The 20,600-nt window shown below is 41.2% G+C and overlaps 1 protein-coding gene across 2 annotated transcripts in view; it reads left to right on the plus strand.

Annotated features, from left to right (window-relative positions):
- abcd3a (ATP-binding cassette, sub-family D (ALD), member 3a) overlaps positions 1-20,600 on the plus strand; it is a 61,080-nt gene that overhangs the window by 32,292 nt on the left and 8,188 nt on the right. For both annotated transcript variants that reach the window (XM_076761241.1, XM_076761242.1), the window contains exons 14-20: positions 10,155-10,246; positions 10,363-10,435; positions 10,537-10,600; positions 15,095-15,172; positions 15,286-15,351; positions 15,758-15,847; positions 15,948-16,067. In XM_076761241.1, the coding sequence (XP_076617356.1) occupies positions 10,155-10,246; positions 10,363-10,435; positions 10,537-10,600; positions 15,095-15,172; positions 15,286-15,351; positions 15,758-15,847; positions 15,948-16,067 (583 nt within the window). The remainder of the gene's footprint in view (positions 1-10,154; positions 10,247-10,362; positions 10,436-10,536; positions 10,601-15,094; positions 15,173-15,285; positions 15,352-15,757; positions 15,848-15,947; positions 16,068-20,600) is intronic.

The raw sequence follows: 20,600 nt of genomic DNA on the forward strand, positions 1-20,600 counted from the left end.
GTTCACTATTGATGTTATTTGGTTGTCAGAAGTGAAGGTTAAGGTGTTCTTAAACATCTATTTTAAAACAACTTTTAAATCTTCACTATTGAAATCCAAATGTGATATCCTGACAGGGTTCAAAATGAAAGTTTTTACATCAGTTCAGGTATCTTTTCATGGTTAATTGCAAACATCCAGAGAACAGTTTTGTTAAAAGTTTTTATGACATCTTTCTTGGACCAACTTCAGACATCTCATTTCAGATGTCTGGGCTGTACTCCATTTAAACCAACTTTAATTTAATTGTAAATGATTCCAGAATCCCATCCTATCTTCACTTGCTATCAGCTGTATTGAATACCATGTTTGGGTCGTCAGACCTTCATCTGATAGGCTATTGTTCTAAGGTTGGGTGACCCAAACATGGTATTTAAAAAAACGGATTCTAGCGAAGGCAGCATGCAGACTATCTCTTTAAAATTGTCAATAAAAAATGTATACCCACCTCTAGTGCTGGGCGGTATTACCAAAAATGTATATGTGTGTGTGTGTGTATGTGTGTATATATATATATATGTGTGTGTATATGTATATATGTGTATATATATATATGTGTGTATATATATATATATATATATATATATATATATATATGTTTGTTTGTTTTTTCTTTCATCTGGAAGACAGATGTTTTAACACAGGTATGTCCAGGCGCTCATTTGGGCGCATCTGGGCAGAGAACCGTTATCTCGTCCAAGCACACGGAGAAAATCCTCTGTTGAAAACAAATTTTCAGCCTTTTTTTCTGCTTGCTATTGTTCTTATCTCTCATAAAAGGACGAAATGCAATTAAAACAGTAAAATAACACCTTGGCCAGGTCAGCAGTGTCCTCTGTGAGTGCTCTGCCCATTCATGTGTAATGAGATGGAGCGCAGTTACACCAGTAAATAGCTCAGCAACCCATTGGTCAATTTTGATGATCAACGCCTCTATCAACCAGTCAGAGTCAAGAGAATTGAGGGGCAGTGCCCAAATTCACCATAGTAACACCAATGACAATCCAGAATGAAGTAACCCTAGAGATAGTATATCGCGCTCCCTATAGCGCTCCCTCCACTCTAGAAACCCATTAGTTTGATTGATCTCAAACTAATGCAGAGTCATAGGAAGAGACATTAGCAGCGTTTTTTTGAGCTGGAATATAACTTTTGACCACAAAACAGCAAAGATAAGACATACTTTATGATTTAGCGATTTTTTTTTTTCTGCTACTGTTTGGCTGCTAGCTTGCCGAGTTTCCGTCGCACAGTGAGGAGGCAGACGCCTTCATAATCATCAGACTCTCTGCTTTCATATGATACCAGGTTTGTGAGGTTTGCATGAAATGGTGAAATGAGCAGATACTCTAAAGTGAACATACGCTATTTTGGTCTTTTTGTTAAATGTGCATAGAATTTATTGCTGTATAAATTATGTTTTGTTTGGGTGGCAATGATTGGTAGAGGCTTATAGCTGAATTTCACTCTGTTATTCTGATATGCTACAAGTTAAGACTGGTGCTTCCTAGCGCAAGCATTGACCATCTGAACTGCATGCATCTCCTGCTGCCCAGGTTTTCTGCAAAATATTAATGTTTTTAAAAACTTAACAAAATTCTGTTAACTGTCAAGTGAAAAAAGATGCAACCATGGAAAAACTAGAATATTTGGTTTGAATTGTATGGATGAGTCCCCTAAAGGCCCCTACACTGGAAATACTCAGCACAAACGCATTCACATTGTACAGGACTCATGCAAGAGTACTTAATTACTTTTCACCCCATACCCTCCACCTCCATTTTCTGGAAGGTTAAGATATTCTGCTGAATGATGCTTGTCACTTGTGTTGTGTCTTTATCCCATTTCATGATTGCCGCTGCATGGTGCGTGGTGGGGTACACAGCAACACTCAGTTACTCCAGTTGCAGGCAAAAGTCATTTCTTCATGACCTCAGTTTTCCTTTGTAGAACACCAAAAAACCAGGTGTGAATATAATAATAACTGTTTGGATAACTGGCAACAGACATGTTGGTGCTCTGATTTGTCAACCACGCTTTACAGTCTTTGCTATGTCTTTGCCAGTCGTACATGGTTGGTTATAGAGTACCCACAATCACAATGATGTCTGCCTTATCAGATTACCAGTATTTCTTCTGGCCCTGGCCTTTTCAGGTGTTTGGTTAGCAATATTACCTCTAGCTCCTCCGTAGTACCTCTGAACTTTGTCAGTCTTAATCCTAGTGGTGTGATGAGCTATGTCTTTGCCAGTCGTACGTGGTTGATTATAGAGTACCCACAATCACAATGATGTCTGGCTTATCAGATTACCAGTATTTCTTCTGGCCCTGGCCTTATCAGGTGTTTGGTTAGCAATATTACCTCTGGCCCCTCCATAGTACCTCTGAACTTTGTCAGTCTTAATCCTAGTGATGTGATGAGCTATGTCTTTGCCAGTCGTACAAGGTTGGTTATAGAGTACCCACAATCACAATGATGTCTGGCTTATCAGATTACCAGTATTTCTTCTGGCCCCGGCCTTATCAGGTGTTTGGTTAGCAATATTACCTATGGCCCCTCCGTAGTACCTCTGAACTTTGTCAGTCTTAATCCTAGTGGTGTGATGAGTTTTTCTGGGTTCAACTTGGTATTCGCACAGAGTCAGTGGCTCATACCTGTTTTGTGATGAGAGTTTGCATGTTGGAGTGAGCGTGGGTACACTCTTATTTGATTTCTTGCTGGATTTGCCTTTGTAGCGTACAGTGTCAGACCAAGTCCTGGCAAGAGTTGATGCTTTCTGTAAACGGTGTCGTGCCAATAAGACCCATCTTTAAGGAAGGTTGGTTTGGGAGCATCAACAGCTGACCCAGTGGCGTTATGACACATCCAGCGCAGTGTGTCAGCCAAGTCTTGAATTTTGAGTTTTGGTCAATTTAGCTTTTTCAATAAAGAATAAAATGACAATCAATACTGTTCTCTGGAGCTTTTCCTTTCCGTTTTTCCACTACTTTTTTCTTTTTATTTAAGATGGTGACCAGGTAAATAAAGTGTATACCACAAGAGATAGACATGTCACATCCTGTCTATGACAGGAAGTGTAACACTACCGTGAGGATGAGTATCATGGGAGTCAGACATCTGCCGGAGCCCTACTGTTGAGAGACACAGAAACGGCTAAAACAAAGTGTATTTTAAGGAATAAAATCTTAACTACTGGATCACAGCCATAGGATGTGATTTGTTCTTTTGGTATAAATGCGCACACACACACACACACACACACATATATACAGTATACACTCACTGGCCACTTTATTAGGTACACATGTTCAATTGCTTGTTAACACAAATAGCTAATCAGTCAAACACATGGCCATGGTCAAGACAACTTGCTGAAGTTCAAACAGAGCATCAGAATGGGGAAGAAAGGAGACTTAAGTGACTTTGAACATGCCATGGTTGTTGGTGCCAGACGGACTGGTCTGAGTATTTCAGAGACTGCTGATCTACTGGGATTTTCATGCACAACCATTTCTAGAGTTTACAGAGAATGGTCTGAAAAAGAAAATATCCAGTGAGCGGCAGTTGTGTGGACAAAAATGCCTTATTGATGTCAGAGGTCAGAGGAGAATGGGCAGACTGGTTTGAGATGATAGAAATGCAACAGTCACCCAAATAACCACTTGCATAACCACCAAGGTATGCAGAATACCATCTCTGAATGCACAACATGTCGAACCTTGAAGCAGATGGGCTACAGCAGCAGAATACCACACGGGGTTTCACTCCTGTCAACTAAGAACTGGAAACTGAGTGTACAATTCGCACATGCTCACCAAAATTGGACAATAGAAGATTGGAAAAACATTAAAAAAAAAGCCAGAAGGTAGGAGTGCTGTCTGGAACTGTTTTTCTTTTTTTCTTCTTTTTTACGATGGTGCTCTTTGGTTAAGGGCTGTGTCCATGTGAAACAAAAGAAAAAATACCAAGGCACTCATCTTGATTTTAGAAAAAGTATTAAAAAGCCTTTCTTAAATTACATGGCTGAAGAGGTTAAAAGTGCTCCAACGCGTTTCGGCTGGGAGCCTTTGTCAGGGAGTGTGACCTGAATAGTAAAGAAGCAAACAATTAAAAGGAACCTGTGAGACTGGTACCAGGTGCTGGCACTCAGCTCATCAATGCACAAGAAAAAACAAACAAAGGTGGCTATATCTGAAGTTCAACAGGAGGGGGCCTCGCAGCCAAAAAAACTTCAGGATGGAAAACAAAAATTATCATGACCAAATAGTCACCAAAGGGCCACAAGCATATACATCAGCACATAAACACAAAGTTATCAACAAGTTACAAGCCTATACACCAGCACCTCTAATTCCAACAATTCTTACAGAAAATGGTGATATTCTAAATCTTCGTTGAGTCCTGGATATTGTGTTGCTTTTAGCTTAAATATCCCAAAACTCTCCCGTTGGTTGAGTTGTTTTTGCCTATCACCTCCCCTTAAGGTGTAAGGTATATGATCAATACCTACAGCCCTAAGGATGGAGGGATCGCTGTTGTGTTTTTCTTTGAAGTGGCGAGCCATTGGGTAGTTATCACTTTCTGTTCTGATTGCATATTTATGTTCAGAGATTCTGTCTTGTAATCGTCGTTTGGTTCTGCCAACATAAAACACATCACACAGAGGGCATTCCAGTTTGTATATTACAAAAGTGGTTTTACAATTGATGAAATGTTTGATTTCATAGGTTTTGTTACAAGTCTCTGAAATTGTCCAAAGGGAATGTTTTCTTTAAGATGTTTTGGATGACAGCTTGTGGCATGCAGTATAGTATTGAGGTAGAGTTCCTCTACATTGTAGAATGTAGAAAGCCTTCTTTGTCTTTAAAAATTTCCAGATCCAAAAAACAAATCCTTATCAAATTCCAGAGACAATTTGATGTTTTCATTTGTCTTATTAAGAAATTCATGAAAAGCTAATAGTTCAGACTCTGATCCAGACCACAGTAATAGAACATCATCAATGTACCTGCCCCAGTAGATGATTTTGTTACAGAAGGGGTTCTTAGTGGAGTCAAATACAAAATCTTGTTCCCATTTTCCCATATACAATCCTGCATAAGAAGGACTGAAGCATACTCCCATAGCACAGCCTTTAGCCTGTTGGAATAGGCGATCCTGAAAGATAAAGATATTATTATTCAGAGTCCATCTTGTAAGTTTAAGCAGGAAATTTGCAGGAGGAAAATTTGTTTGGGATTTTTCATTTAAGAAATATTCCAGTGCTGCTAGACCCTCTTCATGTATAATAGAGGTGTACAGTGACTCTACATCCATGGTCACCAATAGAGCATCTTCTCCCACTTTACCTAGTTGTTCAATTATATTCAAGACAGCTGTGGTGTCCTGTATAAACGCTGGAAGTGAGGGTAAAATAGGTTTCAGAAAATAATCCATAAATTTGGAAACAGGTTCTGTAAGACTGCCTATACCCGAGATAACCGGTCTCCCTGGGGGAGTTTCCAGGTTTTTGTGTATCTTCGGTAGCAAATAAAAAGAGGCCAGTCTAGGATGTTCATTGAAGAGAAATTTACATTCGTTATCAGAAATCCAATTATTATCTCTTGCTTCAGTCAAAATAGTTTTTAATTCATTCTTCAATTTTTCTGTGGGGTTATACTTTAACACTTTGTAATATTCTGGATCATTAAGTTGTCTATTAGCTTCCTCAATGTATTTCTCTTTTCCCCAGACCACAACTGCTCCTCCCTTGTCGGCCTTTTTGATAGCCAAATCTTCATCCTTCACCATTTTTTCCAATGCCTCACGTTCATGCTTAGACAAATTGTGGTGTTTAGACCTTGCCTCCCTCTGTTTATACAGTTTTTCAACTTCAAAGTCCACTTTCTTAGTAAAGGTATTCAAGGTAGCATTCAAAACGACAGGACAGAAAGTTGATGTTGGTTTGAAAGGAGTCTTGAGTGTGTCATAGTTAGCAGAGTCATTAGCAGGCACTGAGGGGCGAGAGTTCATACTATACCAGGCCTTGAGGTGTAGATTTCTGTAGAACCTGAAGAGGTCAATCTTTGTGTCGAATTCCCTCGAAGTATAGGTAGGTGAGAAAGACAGGCCCTTGGCTAGAACATCAATGCAGTTAGGAGATAGAGGCTTTCCAGATATATTGATCACTGTGCTCCTCAAGATGAGCTTGGTGACCTTTTCTTCTCCCTCTTCTCGTTGGTTTCGCCCTAATCTTACTTTGCCTTGCTCCGGTCTCCTGGCCATGCCCCGTTGTGGCTTCCGAGACTGTTGTCTGTCTCTCAGGTCTAAAAAATCTGACTCCTCTGCAGTTGAATTGGGACTGTAGTGAGTTTCATCATCAGTGCTGGTGAGGTTGAAGGAGACTGTTCTGGGTCTGCTATGTGACTGAGATGTGTCTCTATGTTTGTGAGAAAGATTTTTCCAAGTGTAGACCTTGCCCATTTTATAGTCCCTCTCATCTCTTTTAAACTTTTTGAGTTTTTCTTGTTTGAGCTTAAGAGTAAATTGTTGAAGATCTTCTTTAAGTTTAAGCTCTAGCTGGGTGATGTTCTCTCGGTCCTCACTTAGGGCAATAGTACTTCGTAGTTGTTCTATTTCACTCTTGAGGATTTCTTTGTCTTTGTTAGCCTCTTCAATAAGTAGCAGCATCAGATCAAAGGAGCATTTGTTCAAAATGGCTTCCCATTTGTTCTTAAAGTCTGTTTTATCTGCTCCCCCATAAGCTGGAAATTTTCTTAGTCTCAACCCTCTTGGAATTAAGTTTTTCTCCAATAATCTGAAAGTGTGATACTGTGTAAATCTAGTTTCACATTCTTGATCATCAAGTTTCAAGGAAATTTTTAAAGACAAAGAAGGCTTTCTACATTCTACTATGTATAGGAAATCTACCTCTCGCAATACTATACTGCATGCCACAAGTTGTCATCCAAAACATCTTAAAGAAAACATTCCCTTTGGACAATTTCAGAGACTTAGAAGAATTTGTGATCAAATTGATGATTTTGATGAAAAAGCCATAAAGATGGAAGATCGGTTTACACAGAGAGGCTACAGTAAAAGTGTTGTCCAAACTGCCAAAAAGAAAGCAAGAAATCTTGAACGCCAGCCCCTCCTGAAAAATGGAGTTACTAGGCGGTGCTCAGAAAGAGTTTTCTTCTCTACAAGATTCAGTACAGAGGCTAATCACATTAAAAATATAATTAAGAAAAACTGGAATCTACTACAATGTGATGTCTCTCTAAGAAAGTTTTTTTCAAAACCTCCTGTTTTCAGCTTTAAACGTTCACCTACTCTGAGTGACAAACTTGTCCATAGCTATTTACCAGCACCTCCTAAATCTACATGGTTATCAGTTAAACCTCAAGGCAGTTTCCAGTGTGGTCAGTGTAACCACTGTTCCACTGTGATCAAATGCAAAAATTTTCAAGATATACATAGTAACAAAACCTATGAAATCAAACATTTCATCAATTGTAAAACCACTTTTGTAATATACAAACTGGAATGCCCTCTGTGTGATGTGTTTTATGTTGGCAGAACCAAACGACGATTACAAGACAGAATCTCTGAACATAAATATGCAATCAGAACAGAAAGTGATAACTACCCAATGGCTCGCCACTTCAGAGAAAAACACAACAGCAATGCCTCCATCCTTAGGGCTGTAGGTATTGATCATATACCTTACACCTTAAGGGGAGGTGATAGGCAAAAACAACTCAACCAACGGGAGAGTTTTGGGATATTTAAGCTAAAAGCAACACAATATCCAGGACTCAACGAAGATTTAGAATATCACCATTTTCTGTAAGAATTGTTGGAATTAGAGGTGCTGGTGTATAGGCTTGTAACTCGTTGATAACTTTGTGTTTATGATAGATGTGCTGATGTATATGCTTGTGACCCTTTGGTGACTATTTGGTCATGATAATTTTTGTTTTCCATCCTGAAGTTTTTTTGGCTGCGAGGCCCCCTCCTGTTGAACTTCAGATATAGCCACCTTTGTTTGTTTTTTCTTGTGCATTGATGAGCTGAGTGCCAGCACCTGGTACCAGTCTCACAGGTTCCTTTTAATTGTTTGCTTCTTTACTATTCAGGTCACACTCCCTGACAAAGGCTCCCAGCCGAAACGCGTTGGAGCACTTTTAACCTCTTCAGCCATGTAATTTAAGAAAGGCTTTTTAATACTTTTTCTAAAATCAAGATGAGTGCCTTGGTATTTTTTCCTTTTGTTTCACATTGGAAAAACATTGCCTGGTCTGATGAGTCTCTATTTCAGCTGCGACATTCAGATGGTAGGGTCAGAATTTGGCGGAAACAATATGAAAGCATGAAACTTTCCTGCTTTGTATCAACGGTTCAGGCTGAACTGAAGTCTATGAACAGCATTCTCACATATGAGTCTGCCTTGTCCAGGTGGGTGAGTGCAGGGTGAAGGGCAGAGCTGTGGATTGTTTGGCACAGTATGCGAACTGGTTGAGGTCCGGGGCACCTAGGCTGCAATATAGTGTGTGTGTGTGTGTGTGTGTGTGTGTGTGTGTGTGTGTGTGTGTGTATATATATGTATACGTATATATATATGTGTGTGTGTGTGTGTGTGTGTGTGTGTGTGTGTGTGTGTGTGTGTGTATATGTGTGTGTGTGTGTGTGTGTGTGTGTGTATACTCAAGATGCCTTTGAGGAATCCTAATTAAACTCAGTGAAGACAACCTGCGCTACACAACACACACAGAGTTTTGTTTAAACTTTGAGTGCACAATTATTGAAACACTGCAGGCTTTGTGATGATGAAAGTTTGTGATTGGGCTCACTCCTTATTTAAACAAAATTGTCATTTTTAAATGAGTAGTACATATAAGTAAATAAGGGTGTACGTACTGTATATATTGTAGATTACCATAGGGTATATAACACTTGTGCAATATTTTTCTTGTCTTCTTGTCCTCTGACTTCTTGCACTCTGTCTTGTTGCTGCTGTAACATGTGAATTTCCCCCCATTGTGGGATAAATAAAGTCTATCTTATCTTATCACTCCTTATTTAAACAGAATCAAACTAGTTTAGGTGACTTTCCTGCTAAAAACACTCTCGTTGCTAATTGTGGCTTTCATTTTAGCCCATTGACCCTGCTCATTTTGTTGAATGCAAGAAGTGTTCAAGCTTGGAATTGCTGCTTGGAGCCATATTTCTAGTGGGTTATTTATTATTTTATTCTATTAATTCAACTTAATTCTTTCTATTTTTCTTGTGTTTGCTCACAAAGTCATTTAATCTACTCACTTTGTTTTCCCCCACTTCAGTGAAGTTTATGTGTGGAAAACACGTGTTGGTGAGAGTGAGAGAGCGAGACACACAGCACCAAAATCAACATGTGGCGGGCAATGCCGATTTTGTAATGTGCCGCCACAAATAATTGAATATATGGGAAACCCTGCAGTGGCCTCAAGTACATTTTGATACCAGTATGCATCACGTTTGCATGCATCTGTAATCTTGTCACCATAATTTGTTCATACTTTGATTTTCATTTATTTATATGTCTGTTCTGTTCACACAACATCTATTGGATGTGTGTCTGTCCAGGTAGAGGGATCCCTCCTCTATTTCCTTTTCCCCACTAAAGGGGGGTTTCGAGTGGTTTTTCCCTTGTCCACATTGAGAGGCAAAGGACAGAGGGTGTCATATGCTGTACAGATTGTAAAGCCCCTTGAGGCAAATTACTTATTTACTGTGTTGGACTATATAATTAAAATTGTTTTCACTCAGAAGCTAGGGAATGCCTGCTGGTTTAACATGGAATTTATTAGCTGTGGTCACGGTGCGAGTTTAATCAGTTTTTAGAATACTGATCAGCATTTTTTTCTTAACATGTCTCCAGTGCAGCTAGTCACAGGGAACTGAGAGCAAACATTTGTATTAACTCAATAAAACTAAAAAAACAAAAAAGAAATTGTAACATTCTAATCCATAAAAGAAATGCAATAAAGTGCAATGACTGGAAAACAATGTGTTGTGCATCCCCCACTGTGAATTTCACCAATCAATAATTCAATAGTGTCTCTGATTTTGAAATGAATGTGTATGTTCCTCACAGATTCACAGCTCGCATCACAGAACTGATGAAAGTCCTAAAGGAGCTGAATTCTGGCAAATATGAACGCACAATGGTCTCCCAGCAGGAGAAGGGTACACATGACTTCAAATCACCAAAAATATGTCACAGAGATGAGTTTTCATCTCAGATATTGGAGCTGTGCAGCTAAACAGCTTAACTAATTTCTGGTTTATTCCATTCATCTTAGAATCATATGCTGCAGAGAAACTCATATTGGTGCCTGGAAGTGGTCAAATTATCAACAGAGATAACATCATCAAGTAGGTCTCTTATTCTGCACTTGAAAATACACAGAATATTTTTTTGTTTTTCCTGTTCTTTGCATGAACTCAGCTTTAAAGCAACAACTTGTTTTTTGCAGATTTGACCATACCCCACTAGCAACACCTAATGGAGACATCTTGATCAGTGACCTTACATTTGAGGTAAAGTTCTCATCTTTCATTGCCATATCTCAGCCAGACGGGCAAACTATGATTGGCCGAATTAATGATTGAAATGAATATGTTTCTGTTTAGATTTCTTTTTACCATATGGACATGTGCATGATTTTGAAAATGAATTGCATTTATATAGAGTTGTTCTAGTGTATCAATCACTCAAAGCATTTTATAGCACATGCCGGCATTCATCCATTCACTTACTCATTATATGTTCAAGATGGCGCTGCGTGAGTTGCAGCTTGTTGCAGCTTGTTGCAGCAGCTTCGGCAGCTCTGGCCGTTTTTCTTTGTATTAGTGTGTTTTTGTGTCTTTCTCGTGTTTTTTCCATCGCAAGTCTCAGTTGATCGTGCGTATGTATGGATGCACATATTTTTCTTAGAAATTTCCCATGGTAAGATAAAAGCTATTCACAAAGTGTCTTAGGCCTTAAGAGAGCTCCTAAGGTGAAAAACTGTTAGGAGGAGGGAGGAGGACTTTTAAGAAGCCTAAGAGTGTCTTAAACAGACAAGATAGGGGAAAGACCGAGAGGAAGGAGAGATATTCTCTGTACGCTAAATGACAGCGATTTAATAACATGCTATCGGCTCGATTGTGCAGGGATAATGTTTGTGGTTGACCTCATCAGGGATGAGCTTACTTGTCCCACCCAGCGCACTAACGCAATAACGCCTGAGATGAAAGTCATCACAACATTGTGATACCTAATCTCCGCTCTTGCTTGGGATTGCAGCACGCACCAGCACTTCTGACACTCGTCGCTCGTGCGTAAGAGGAGAGGGAACGATGCATTGATCTGCTGGGCAATGCGCTCCCAAGTCTGCCACTTCCCTTGGGCTGTGATCCCGGGACCCAATTTCCCTCTTAATACTGTTTTATTTTCATCCATGAACTGTGCCAACAGCAGACACTGCTCTTGTGTCCAGTTTGGCTTTCTTGTTCTCTTTTTATCCATTTCGTTTGTTGTTTTGGTCATTCTTCCAAATCAAACAGCTTTTTATAAGGATGCCAGCAATCACAGGAATTGCTGACAGCTGAGTCTGCGTCCAACAATAATGCCAAATGCATTAAGTAGTAAAATTACCAGCACGGACAATAAACATAACAATAAGCAAATCAATATAATTGGCATGTGAATGAGGTATGTTCAAACATTTTGAAGCTGTGTCACAATTAATTTAATTTTGCTGAGTTTCATCATCATGACATAAAATTAATGTCAGAATTACACATTTCTTAATACAGTCCAAGTTATATGATCGGTTGATTTTACTGTCCATTCATTACTAGGAGCGCAGAGCGCTTTTTTTTTTTTTTTTTTTTTTGTCTTTTTCCCTTTTTGTAACAACCAACCACAGCTTTTAGAAGACTGCGTCATACCTAGCAATGGGGTAAACCACACCTCCTCACTAAGATAAAATTTTCTGTACCCTCCTTGCTCAGAGTTGCTCTCAGACACTTCCTGAATCACTCTTAAACTAAGATTCCTTGCTAGGAATTTTAAGGCTAAGTTAGGAGCTCTCTTAGAGGACTCTAAGAAGCTTTGTGAATACGGGCCCAGATCATTGAAAAAAGTTGTTGGACTGTTGGACTTACACAAGCGAATGTAATTGGCCAGTTACCAAGACGTGGACACGCCAACCACTGTCCACACCTTGTCCTTGGAATGCGATAAGCAAACTGTGTGTGAGTGTTGTTTAGGCGTGTATCTAATGTGACAGACCTTACTGACAGAGAAGTGTCATCTGCCTCCTGTTATTGAAACTGGCTTTCACCAGTTCTGAACAGTACAAGGACATACATTAGGTTACACAGTAGGAGTGCAGTAGGAAAGTACAGAATAAGAACACATAAAATCACTTGACCATGCCAGTTGTAACATTATCGCGATAACTGTGTACATTCCCCCGTCGGCCAATGCCGCAGTAGTATACAAGCTTCTGCACACAGTAGTCTCACAGCTGCAGAACATTGCACCCCCAGGCCCTCCTCCTCATCCCTGGAGACAATCACGCTGCCCTGTCCTCCACTCTTCCCACTTTCACACAGTATGTTAAATGCCCCACCAGGGACAATAGAACACTGGACTTACGGTATGCAAACACTATGGATGCTTACAGCTCATCACCTCTCCCCCTGCTGGGCTGTTCTGACCACAATCTGGTTTATCTGCTCCCTGCATAAATACCTTTGGTGAATAAACAACCACCAACCATCAGGTATGTGAGAAGATGGCCAGAGGAGTCCAGCATGTCACTGAGGGACTGCTTTGATACCACTGACTGGGATGTGTTGTGCAGTCTACAAGGGGAGGACATCGACAATTTAACAACATGCAATACAGACTACATTAACTTAACACAGGAGAAAGCTGGAGGAGCACCTTCAGGCAAACAATGCCAGAGACATTTGGAGGGGCCTGAAAAACATCTCGATTCAATTCAATTCAATTTTTATATAGTGCCAAATCACAACAGAAGTTGTCTCAGGATGTTAGCCCCGATTCTTTCACAGCCGAAGTATTTATTGAGGTCACAGGTAAAGTATAGCAGCGCTGGGCCCAGAGTGACAGACTCACACTGGAGTTCTGTCAGAAAGAGCACAGATCTCTGATAAAAGTTGACATTTATCTTCTCGGACTGAGCCAGCACTGTACAGAAGTTGGACTGACGCGACCGAATGTAATTGGCCAGTTACCAAGACGTGGACAGCCCAACTACTGTCCACATCTTGTCCTTGGAATGTGATAAGCAACCTGTTTGTGAGTGTTGTTATGGTGTGTATCTAATGCCTCCTGGCTGTGTGGACCATTAACTACCTCACCAACAGACACAGTATGTGAGCCTTCACAACTGGGTGTCTGATGTGGTAGTTTGCAGCATGGGGGCTCCACAGGGTACAGTGCTCTTCCCTTTCCTCTCCACCCTCTACACATTGGACTTAAGACGCAACACCGACAGCTGCCACATCCAGAAGTTCTCCGATGATACAGCCATTGTTGGATGTCTATCACAGGGGAAAAAACTGAAATACAGGGAGGTTGTAAACAACTTTGTCGACTGGTGTGGACTGAACCACCTGTACATAAACGCCAGCAAGACGAAGGAGATGGTAATTGATTTCCAAAGGAAGGTACCACAGACCACACCAGTGAACATCCAGGGCTTGGACATTGAAATCAGGGAGGACTACAAATACTTGGGTATTCACTTCAACAACTAAACTGGATAAATAACACAGATGCCCTATACAGGAGGGGCCAAAGTCATCTGCACCTGCTAAGAAGACTTTGGAGAGTATGTAGGACACTGTTAAAAACTTTTTATGACTCTGTGATGGCATCTGCAGTTTTCAATGTAGTGGTTTGCTCAGGTTGTGGAAACTCAGAGAGGGATGGGAAAAGACTTAACAAACTGGTCAATAGAGCTGGCTCTTCCCTGGACTGCCCTCTGGATACCATCGAGGAGGTGGGTGAGAGGAGGATGTTAGCCAGGCTGACATCGATCATAGACAACCCATCCCACCCATGAGACTGTAGGGGACTTAAAAAGTTCCTTCAGTAACAGACTACTGCATCCAATTTGTAAGAAAGAATGCTACCGCAGGTCCTCCATCCCAACAGCTGTCAGACTGTTTAACTCCAGCATCATGTAATGTAGCACTATGTTGATGCCGTCTTTCTCGATTCTACATCATAAACCCACTTTTTGTGCACCACTGTTATCAATGCTAATATATGCTCACATTATCTATTTCACCTGGTGCAATTTCTAAGTTGTATAGTTCTCTCAACTGTGGAATAACACTATTTATTATTCATATTGGCAACAGTACTTTAATAAACTGTGCATGTACACGGACTTAGTATTTCTCAAGTGCAATACAACACACGTCATTAGTAGTTTTCTCATAAGAATATTGGCAATAATACTTTTCTACGGCAGTAGGATTTTTATGGCATTTACTATTTTTTATAATCTGTACAAATGTACATATAGTTGTTTTTCTATTCTGTACCCCGTACACTTTTTATTTTGACCGTTTATGCCAATGTGCGTGCTCTTTTTAATGCTTGCTGTAACAACTAAATTTCCTCGGTGTGGGATCAATAAAATCTTATCGTATATAGTCAAACACCAGTGGCCGAGGATGTCATGCAAGGTGTCAACTTGCTCATCAGGAGCTATATAAAGCCTTTTCTCTAAGGCACTTTACAATTTTTCTAATACTGACTCATCCATTCACACACACACACACACACACACACATTCACATTCACATTAATGTACAAGCAATTAGTATCTAGGCCAAGGATGCTTCAGCATGCAGACTGGAGGGGCCAGGGATTAAACCATCAACCTGATTCGCTGTTGACCCGCCATACCTTCTGAGCTGCAGTCGTCCAAATGAGTGAAGAATGAGACAAGTGTTTCTTAGTCATGTTGTATTCCAACATCTCATTGTTTCTGTCCTCTGAAGGTGAGGTCTGGCACTAATGTTCTTGTGTGTGGACCAAACGGCTGTGGAAAGAGTTCTCTCTTCAGAGTGCTTGGAGAGGTGAGAAACTGTTCAATTAACTGGCTAAATGGAATGCATAGTTAATCAATTTGGTCTGTCAAGTAATATTTTTTTCCTGTAGTATATAAAGCAATTCTAAATGTTCTTTTAAGCTGTGGCCCCTGTTTGGTGGACACTTGACAAAACCTGAGAGAGGGAAGCTCTTCTATGTTCCACAGGTAAAAATCCTCTTAAGGTCATGTTTTCTGTTGTATGTTACACTACTAACAACAAAAAAAAACTCCTGCAACACCAGCTATGTCCCAGTTGTAGCTTTTAGCAGCAGCTTAGTTTAGCAAATTTAACTACACAAAGGCAGTTTTGTCCCCTGCAGAGTGATCCAGGAGTTATAAAGCCTAGACAGATATCAGCTTTTGAAGCTTAGGCATCAATTTACCGAATCAATACAAGTTGTGACAAATATATGAACTGCGACTGAACACTTACTCATAGATTGTAAACAAAGTTTTTAGACTTGAATATTTCAGGGTGGCACTATCAAAATTGTATTTAATGACTTCAAACTAAATTAAAAAACAATATTAAAATTGGAGGAATTCATGCAATCCTGTTGTGGCTGTCCAGAGACCGTACATGACTCTGGGTTCTCTGAGGGACCAAGTAATTTACCCTGACACCTATGATGAACAGAGGAGGAAAGGCATCTCTGATCAGGTGGGACAAAACACACACCAACACACTTCCATTCTCTTTATGTGTGTCATATTATACTATGTGCTGTACCCTGTCTTGTCTTGCTGTATCTTGTGTCCAGGTGCTGAAGGAATACCTGGACAATGTTCAACTTGGTCACATCCTAGACAGGGAGGGCAGCTGGGACTCAGTCCAGGACTGGATGGACGTCCTCAGTGGAGGAGAGAAGCAGAGAATGGCTGTAAGAACTCACTCCCTGTTAACAGCCTGTACAGAAAACACAAGACTCAGTGATGGATTTACATAGCTGAAAACACATCCGACATTTAGTTCAAAAAACACTTCTGGCTCTATTATTGGTGTCTTCATGAAGGTTTCAAAAGGCTTTTATAGGCTGCACAAGGTCTTCAAAGTATGATGTGAGGTTGTTTATTCAAAGCAAAGATAGTTTGAACAAACAGTTGAGTGGACCCGGGATCCTTCAAAAACACTCAGAAGCTCTCTATCACAGCTCTATCTGTGCTCATGTGTTTTCTCTGATCTTTTCCAGCTCTTTAGACTTTAGACTGCTTCCTTGTTGATCCCAATTTGGGGAATTATTTTGTTGCAATAGCAATTAGCAACAGGAATAAAAATAAAAATAGAACTAAGTAAACTAAATATATAGTTATATAATATGTATTATAATGCATAATACATATTATATGATTTGTGTAAGAGTTTGTGAGGTTCATGGATCAACTGTTACTGTTGTACAGTGTGATGGCTCGTGGTAGGAATGATTTCCTGAATCGGTCCTTGTGACAGCGGACCTGGAACAGTCTATTGGAGAAGGAGCTCTGCTGTCTGTCCATTAGGTGGTGAAGAGGATGTTCAGGGTTATCCATGATGGATAACAGTCTGTCCAGTGTCGTCCTCTCCACCACCTTCTCAAAAATGTCTAGTTTGCAGCCAATAACGGAGCTGGCCTTCCGGATCAGTTTGTTCAGTCTGTTGGTGTCACAGGCTCTGATGCTGCTCCCCCAGCACACTGTAGCACTGTAAGAAGAGTGCACTGGCAACAACAGACTGGTAGAAGATCTCCAACATCTTGCTGCACACGTTGAATGATCTGAGCCTCCTCAGGAAATAGAGTCTGCTCATGCCCTTCTTATACACAGCGTCGATGTTATTTTTCCAGTTCAGTCCATTCTCGAGATGCACTCCGAGGTATTTGTAATCCTCAACTACTGCAACATTCTCCCCCAGAATAAACAGTGGTTGTGTGGTCATCCTCTTCCTTCTGAAATCAGTCACCATCTCCTTGGTCCTGGCTATGGTAAGCAGCAGGTGATTTCTACCAGACCATTCCACAAAATCGTCCACCACTGCTCTGTATTCCTCCTCTCTTCCATCCTATATACACCCCACCACCGTTGAGTCGTCCGATAACTCCTGTAGGTGGCACAATGAAGAGGTGTACAAGGTGAAGAGAAAGGGAGACAGAACCGTTCCCTGTGGTGCTCCTATACTACTTTCCACAGTCTCACACAGAACGTTGCCCAGTCGGACAAACTGCGGTCTATCTGTCAGGTAGTCAATAATCCAGGAGATTGTGGGTGCGTCAACTCCTATCACTTGCAGCCTATCACCCAGGAGCAGCGGCTGGATGGTATTAAATGCACTGGAGAAATCAAAGAAAGTGATCCTCACAGTGCTGCCGCTACAATCCAGGTGGGAGTGAGCATGATGCAGCAGGTATATGATGGCGCCATCCACACCCAGATGGGGTTGGTAGGCAAACTGTAGAGGGTCCAGTGATAATTCCACCTACGGTTGGAGATGGGCCAGGACCAGCCTCTCCAGCACCTTCATCATGAGAGATGAAAGGGCAACGGGTCTGTAGCCATTCGGGCCAGATGGAGATTTCTTCTTTGGAACAGGAACCACGCAGGATGTCTTCCACAGCACCGGGACTCTCTGCAGGCTCACGCTTAGGTTGAAGAGGTGTCCCAGGATCATGGACACCTGGCTGGCACAGGTCCTCAGGACTCTGGAACTAATGCCTTCAGGGCCAACAGCCTGGCCCAGGTGCAGCATCTCCTGGCTGTCTTCTTACCTGGCCCGCAGTCAGGCAGGGGATGGTGCTAGTGAAGGGGGTGTTGTGGGGGTTGGTGGGGGATGTGGGAGTTGAGTCCAAGGAAGGGATCACCAGGGAGGGTTGAGGGTTGGAGGGAGAAAGCTTGGGCAGAGGGGGGTTGTGGAGGCCGTTGTGGATAGTGGTGAGGTATGATGGGGTGGGGGACTATAGGGCCACTCCTGGTTGTGAGCTAAACCTGTTGAAATAGTGGTTTAGCTCATTGGCCTTCTCAAGGCTGCCGGTTGCTCCAAAACTGCTGACGCAGCATTCTCCTATTCTGAGAAACCACAACCCATTTTTACACCTACTAGATACAGCTGTGCCACCATTAGATTCTTATCTCTGGCGGTCAAGGCTGTTTCAGTTCTACCCGTGGCGGATAGCTTCTAGCTCGCATTTTCAGGATGGCCGGTGGAGATCTCCAGACTACTCGTGGTAGGGAGAGGAATAGTGGAACTCTCCTAGCCACCTGTGGATAATCGTGGCAAACTGCATCTGCTTTGCTTTTTTAAAAGGCCAGGCATGCCGAGGCATACCTAGGGTTTGTCTTGTCTTGTTTGTCTTTCTGCTTTTCCATTTTACAACTTTTATGGCTTCATGGGCTGTGATTACTCAACTTATACATGATTTAAAGTTACACATCATATTCCAGTAAACTATGACATCATACTTTCAGTGTAATAAGACCTTTATAGTTCCAGTGTAATTCCCTTTAACGTAATACCTTTAACATAAAATCCCACAAGGTCGTACTCATACCGACAGCTAATGGTGTGTTGCAGATTTGCTTACCCTTATGTTTTAAGACTGTGTGAGGAAAGTGAGACGGTCATGCAGAGGACATGCAACTCCACACAGAAAGTTAAAATTGGATGCAGCTGGCTGGACCTTCTTGCTGTGACAGCGTGAACTACTGAATCACCGTTTTGCTCCCAACAGTGGTATCAAGTTACAGATGATATAAAATATTGTACTATATGAAATGTTTTTGTGTATTGGAAACAATTCTTAAATACGAAAGTGAGAGACTTTTAGAGCTTAAGTCTAACATTTTTTTTTTTTTTTTTTTTACAATGTTTTAATTTTTTTTTAATGAAGAGGTGAGGGGGGTCAGGTGACACTGGTCACGCCCTCTATGTGTTGCCTGAAGGGGCGGGATTCACTAAAAACTCTTAAAAAGAAAAACTAAGCTAATCTACTAAACAGAACAAGCTTGGCTGTGGAATGTAGGAGTTGGCAATCGGTCAGTGAGTGTTTTCTTTCGTTATTTCTGGCTTAAAGTTGGATCTAGGCTATTAACAGGCCAAGCACTTGGCGACAGTGGCAAGGAAAACAGGCAGAAACCTCAGGCAGGCTCTGGGTGGGTGGCCATCTGTCTCGACCGGTCGGGTGAGAGAGAGGGAGTGAGACAGAGAGAGACAGACAGAAATACAATCAGAGAGAGCGAGACAGACAGAAATGCAATCACAGCAATCACAGATGATGTAATAATAGTAGTAGCAGTTGCAGAGGATGTCAGGCAGGGCCATGGCAGGAGACATAGCTGTAATCCACAATCCACATTCAACCACTGTCCATGGGATCCTATGAGATGACAAAGCACAAAGACTCCAGGGAAGAAGCTAAGTTAGTAATACGCCATGGTAGGACATGAAAGCATGCGGGTGGAGAGGGAGAGAAGAACAGAGAAGCTGTGTGTATCTTTGAAGGTCCCCCGGACAGTCTACTGCTAGCAGCATAACTAGGGGCTGGTCCAGGGCAAGCCTGAGCCAGTACATGTACAAACTGAGAGCAATCTGAAAAGTAGGATTTAAACCAGCTTAGCACAGTCCCCTTAATGCCAATGAAGTGTTCCAGTCTCTGCAGTAGGATACCATGGTCAATGTTGTATAAGATCTAATAAGACTAGTACAGAGACAAGTCCTTTATCTGATGCAATTAGAAGGTCATTTGTAACTTTAACCAGTGCTGTCTCTGTGTTATGATGCACTCCAAATCTGACTGGAAATCCTCAAATAAACTATTGCTGTGTAGAAAGTTGCACAGCTGATTAGCAACTGCTTTCTCAAGAACTTTTGAGAGAAAGGGAAGGTTGGATATCAGTCCATAGTTGGCTAAAACCCCTGGATCAAGAGTAAGCTTTTTAAGTGGAGGTTTTATTACAGCTAATTTAAAGGACTTTGGTACGTAGCCTGTTGATAAAGACAGATTGATCATATCTAATAAGGAAGAGTCAATTAAAGGTAAAACATCTTTAAGCAGCTTAGTTGGGATGGGGTCTAGAATACAGGTTAATGATTTTGATGACAAAATTATTGAAAATAGTTGAAGGGCAACAGGTGAAAAATAGTCTAAAACTGCGACAGTTTTAATAACAGTTTCAGCTCTCCAATGAGGTCTCGACAACCATACCTCCTGCACAATGCTCCTCGCTAGCCGCCTCTCTAAACAATTTATACCCACTCTCATCTAAAAAGTGCCAAGTCCACTTATTGTCAGGAGAAAATCAGTAGCGCCAAAGATGCTTGGAAACTATTTTCTGCTTTTAACTCACTACTCAACCCTCCACCACCTCCACCCTCAATTTTACTCACAGCCAAGCACCTTGCATCCTTCTTTACTGATAAGGTTTCAACCATCAGCAACCAGTTCTCT

The sequence above is a fragment of the Chaetodon auriga genome, chromosome 21, assembly GCF_051107435.1.
Source record: "Chaetodon auriga isolate fChaAug3 chromosome 21, fChaAug3.hap1, whole genome shotgun sequence".
Classification (NCBI taxonomy): Eukaryota; Metazoa; Chordata; class Actinopteri; order Chaetodontiformes; family Chaetodontidae; genus Chaetodon; species Chaetodon auriga.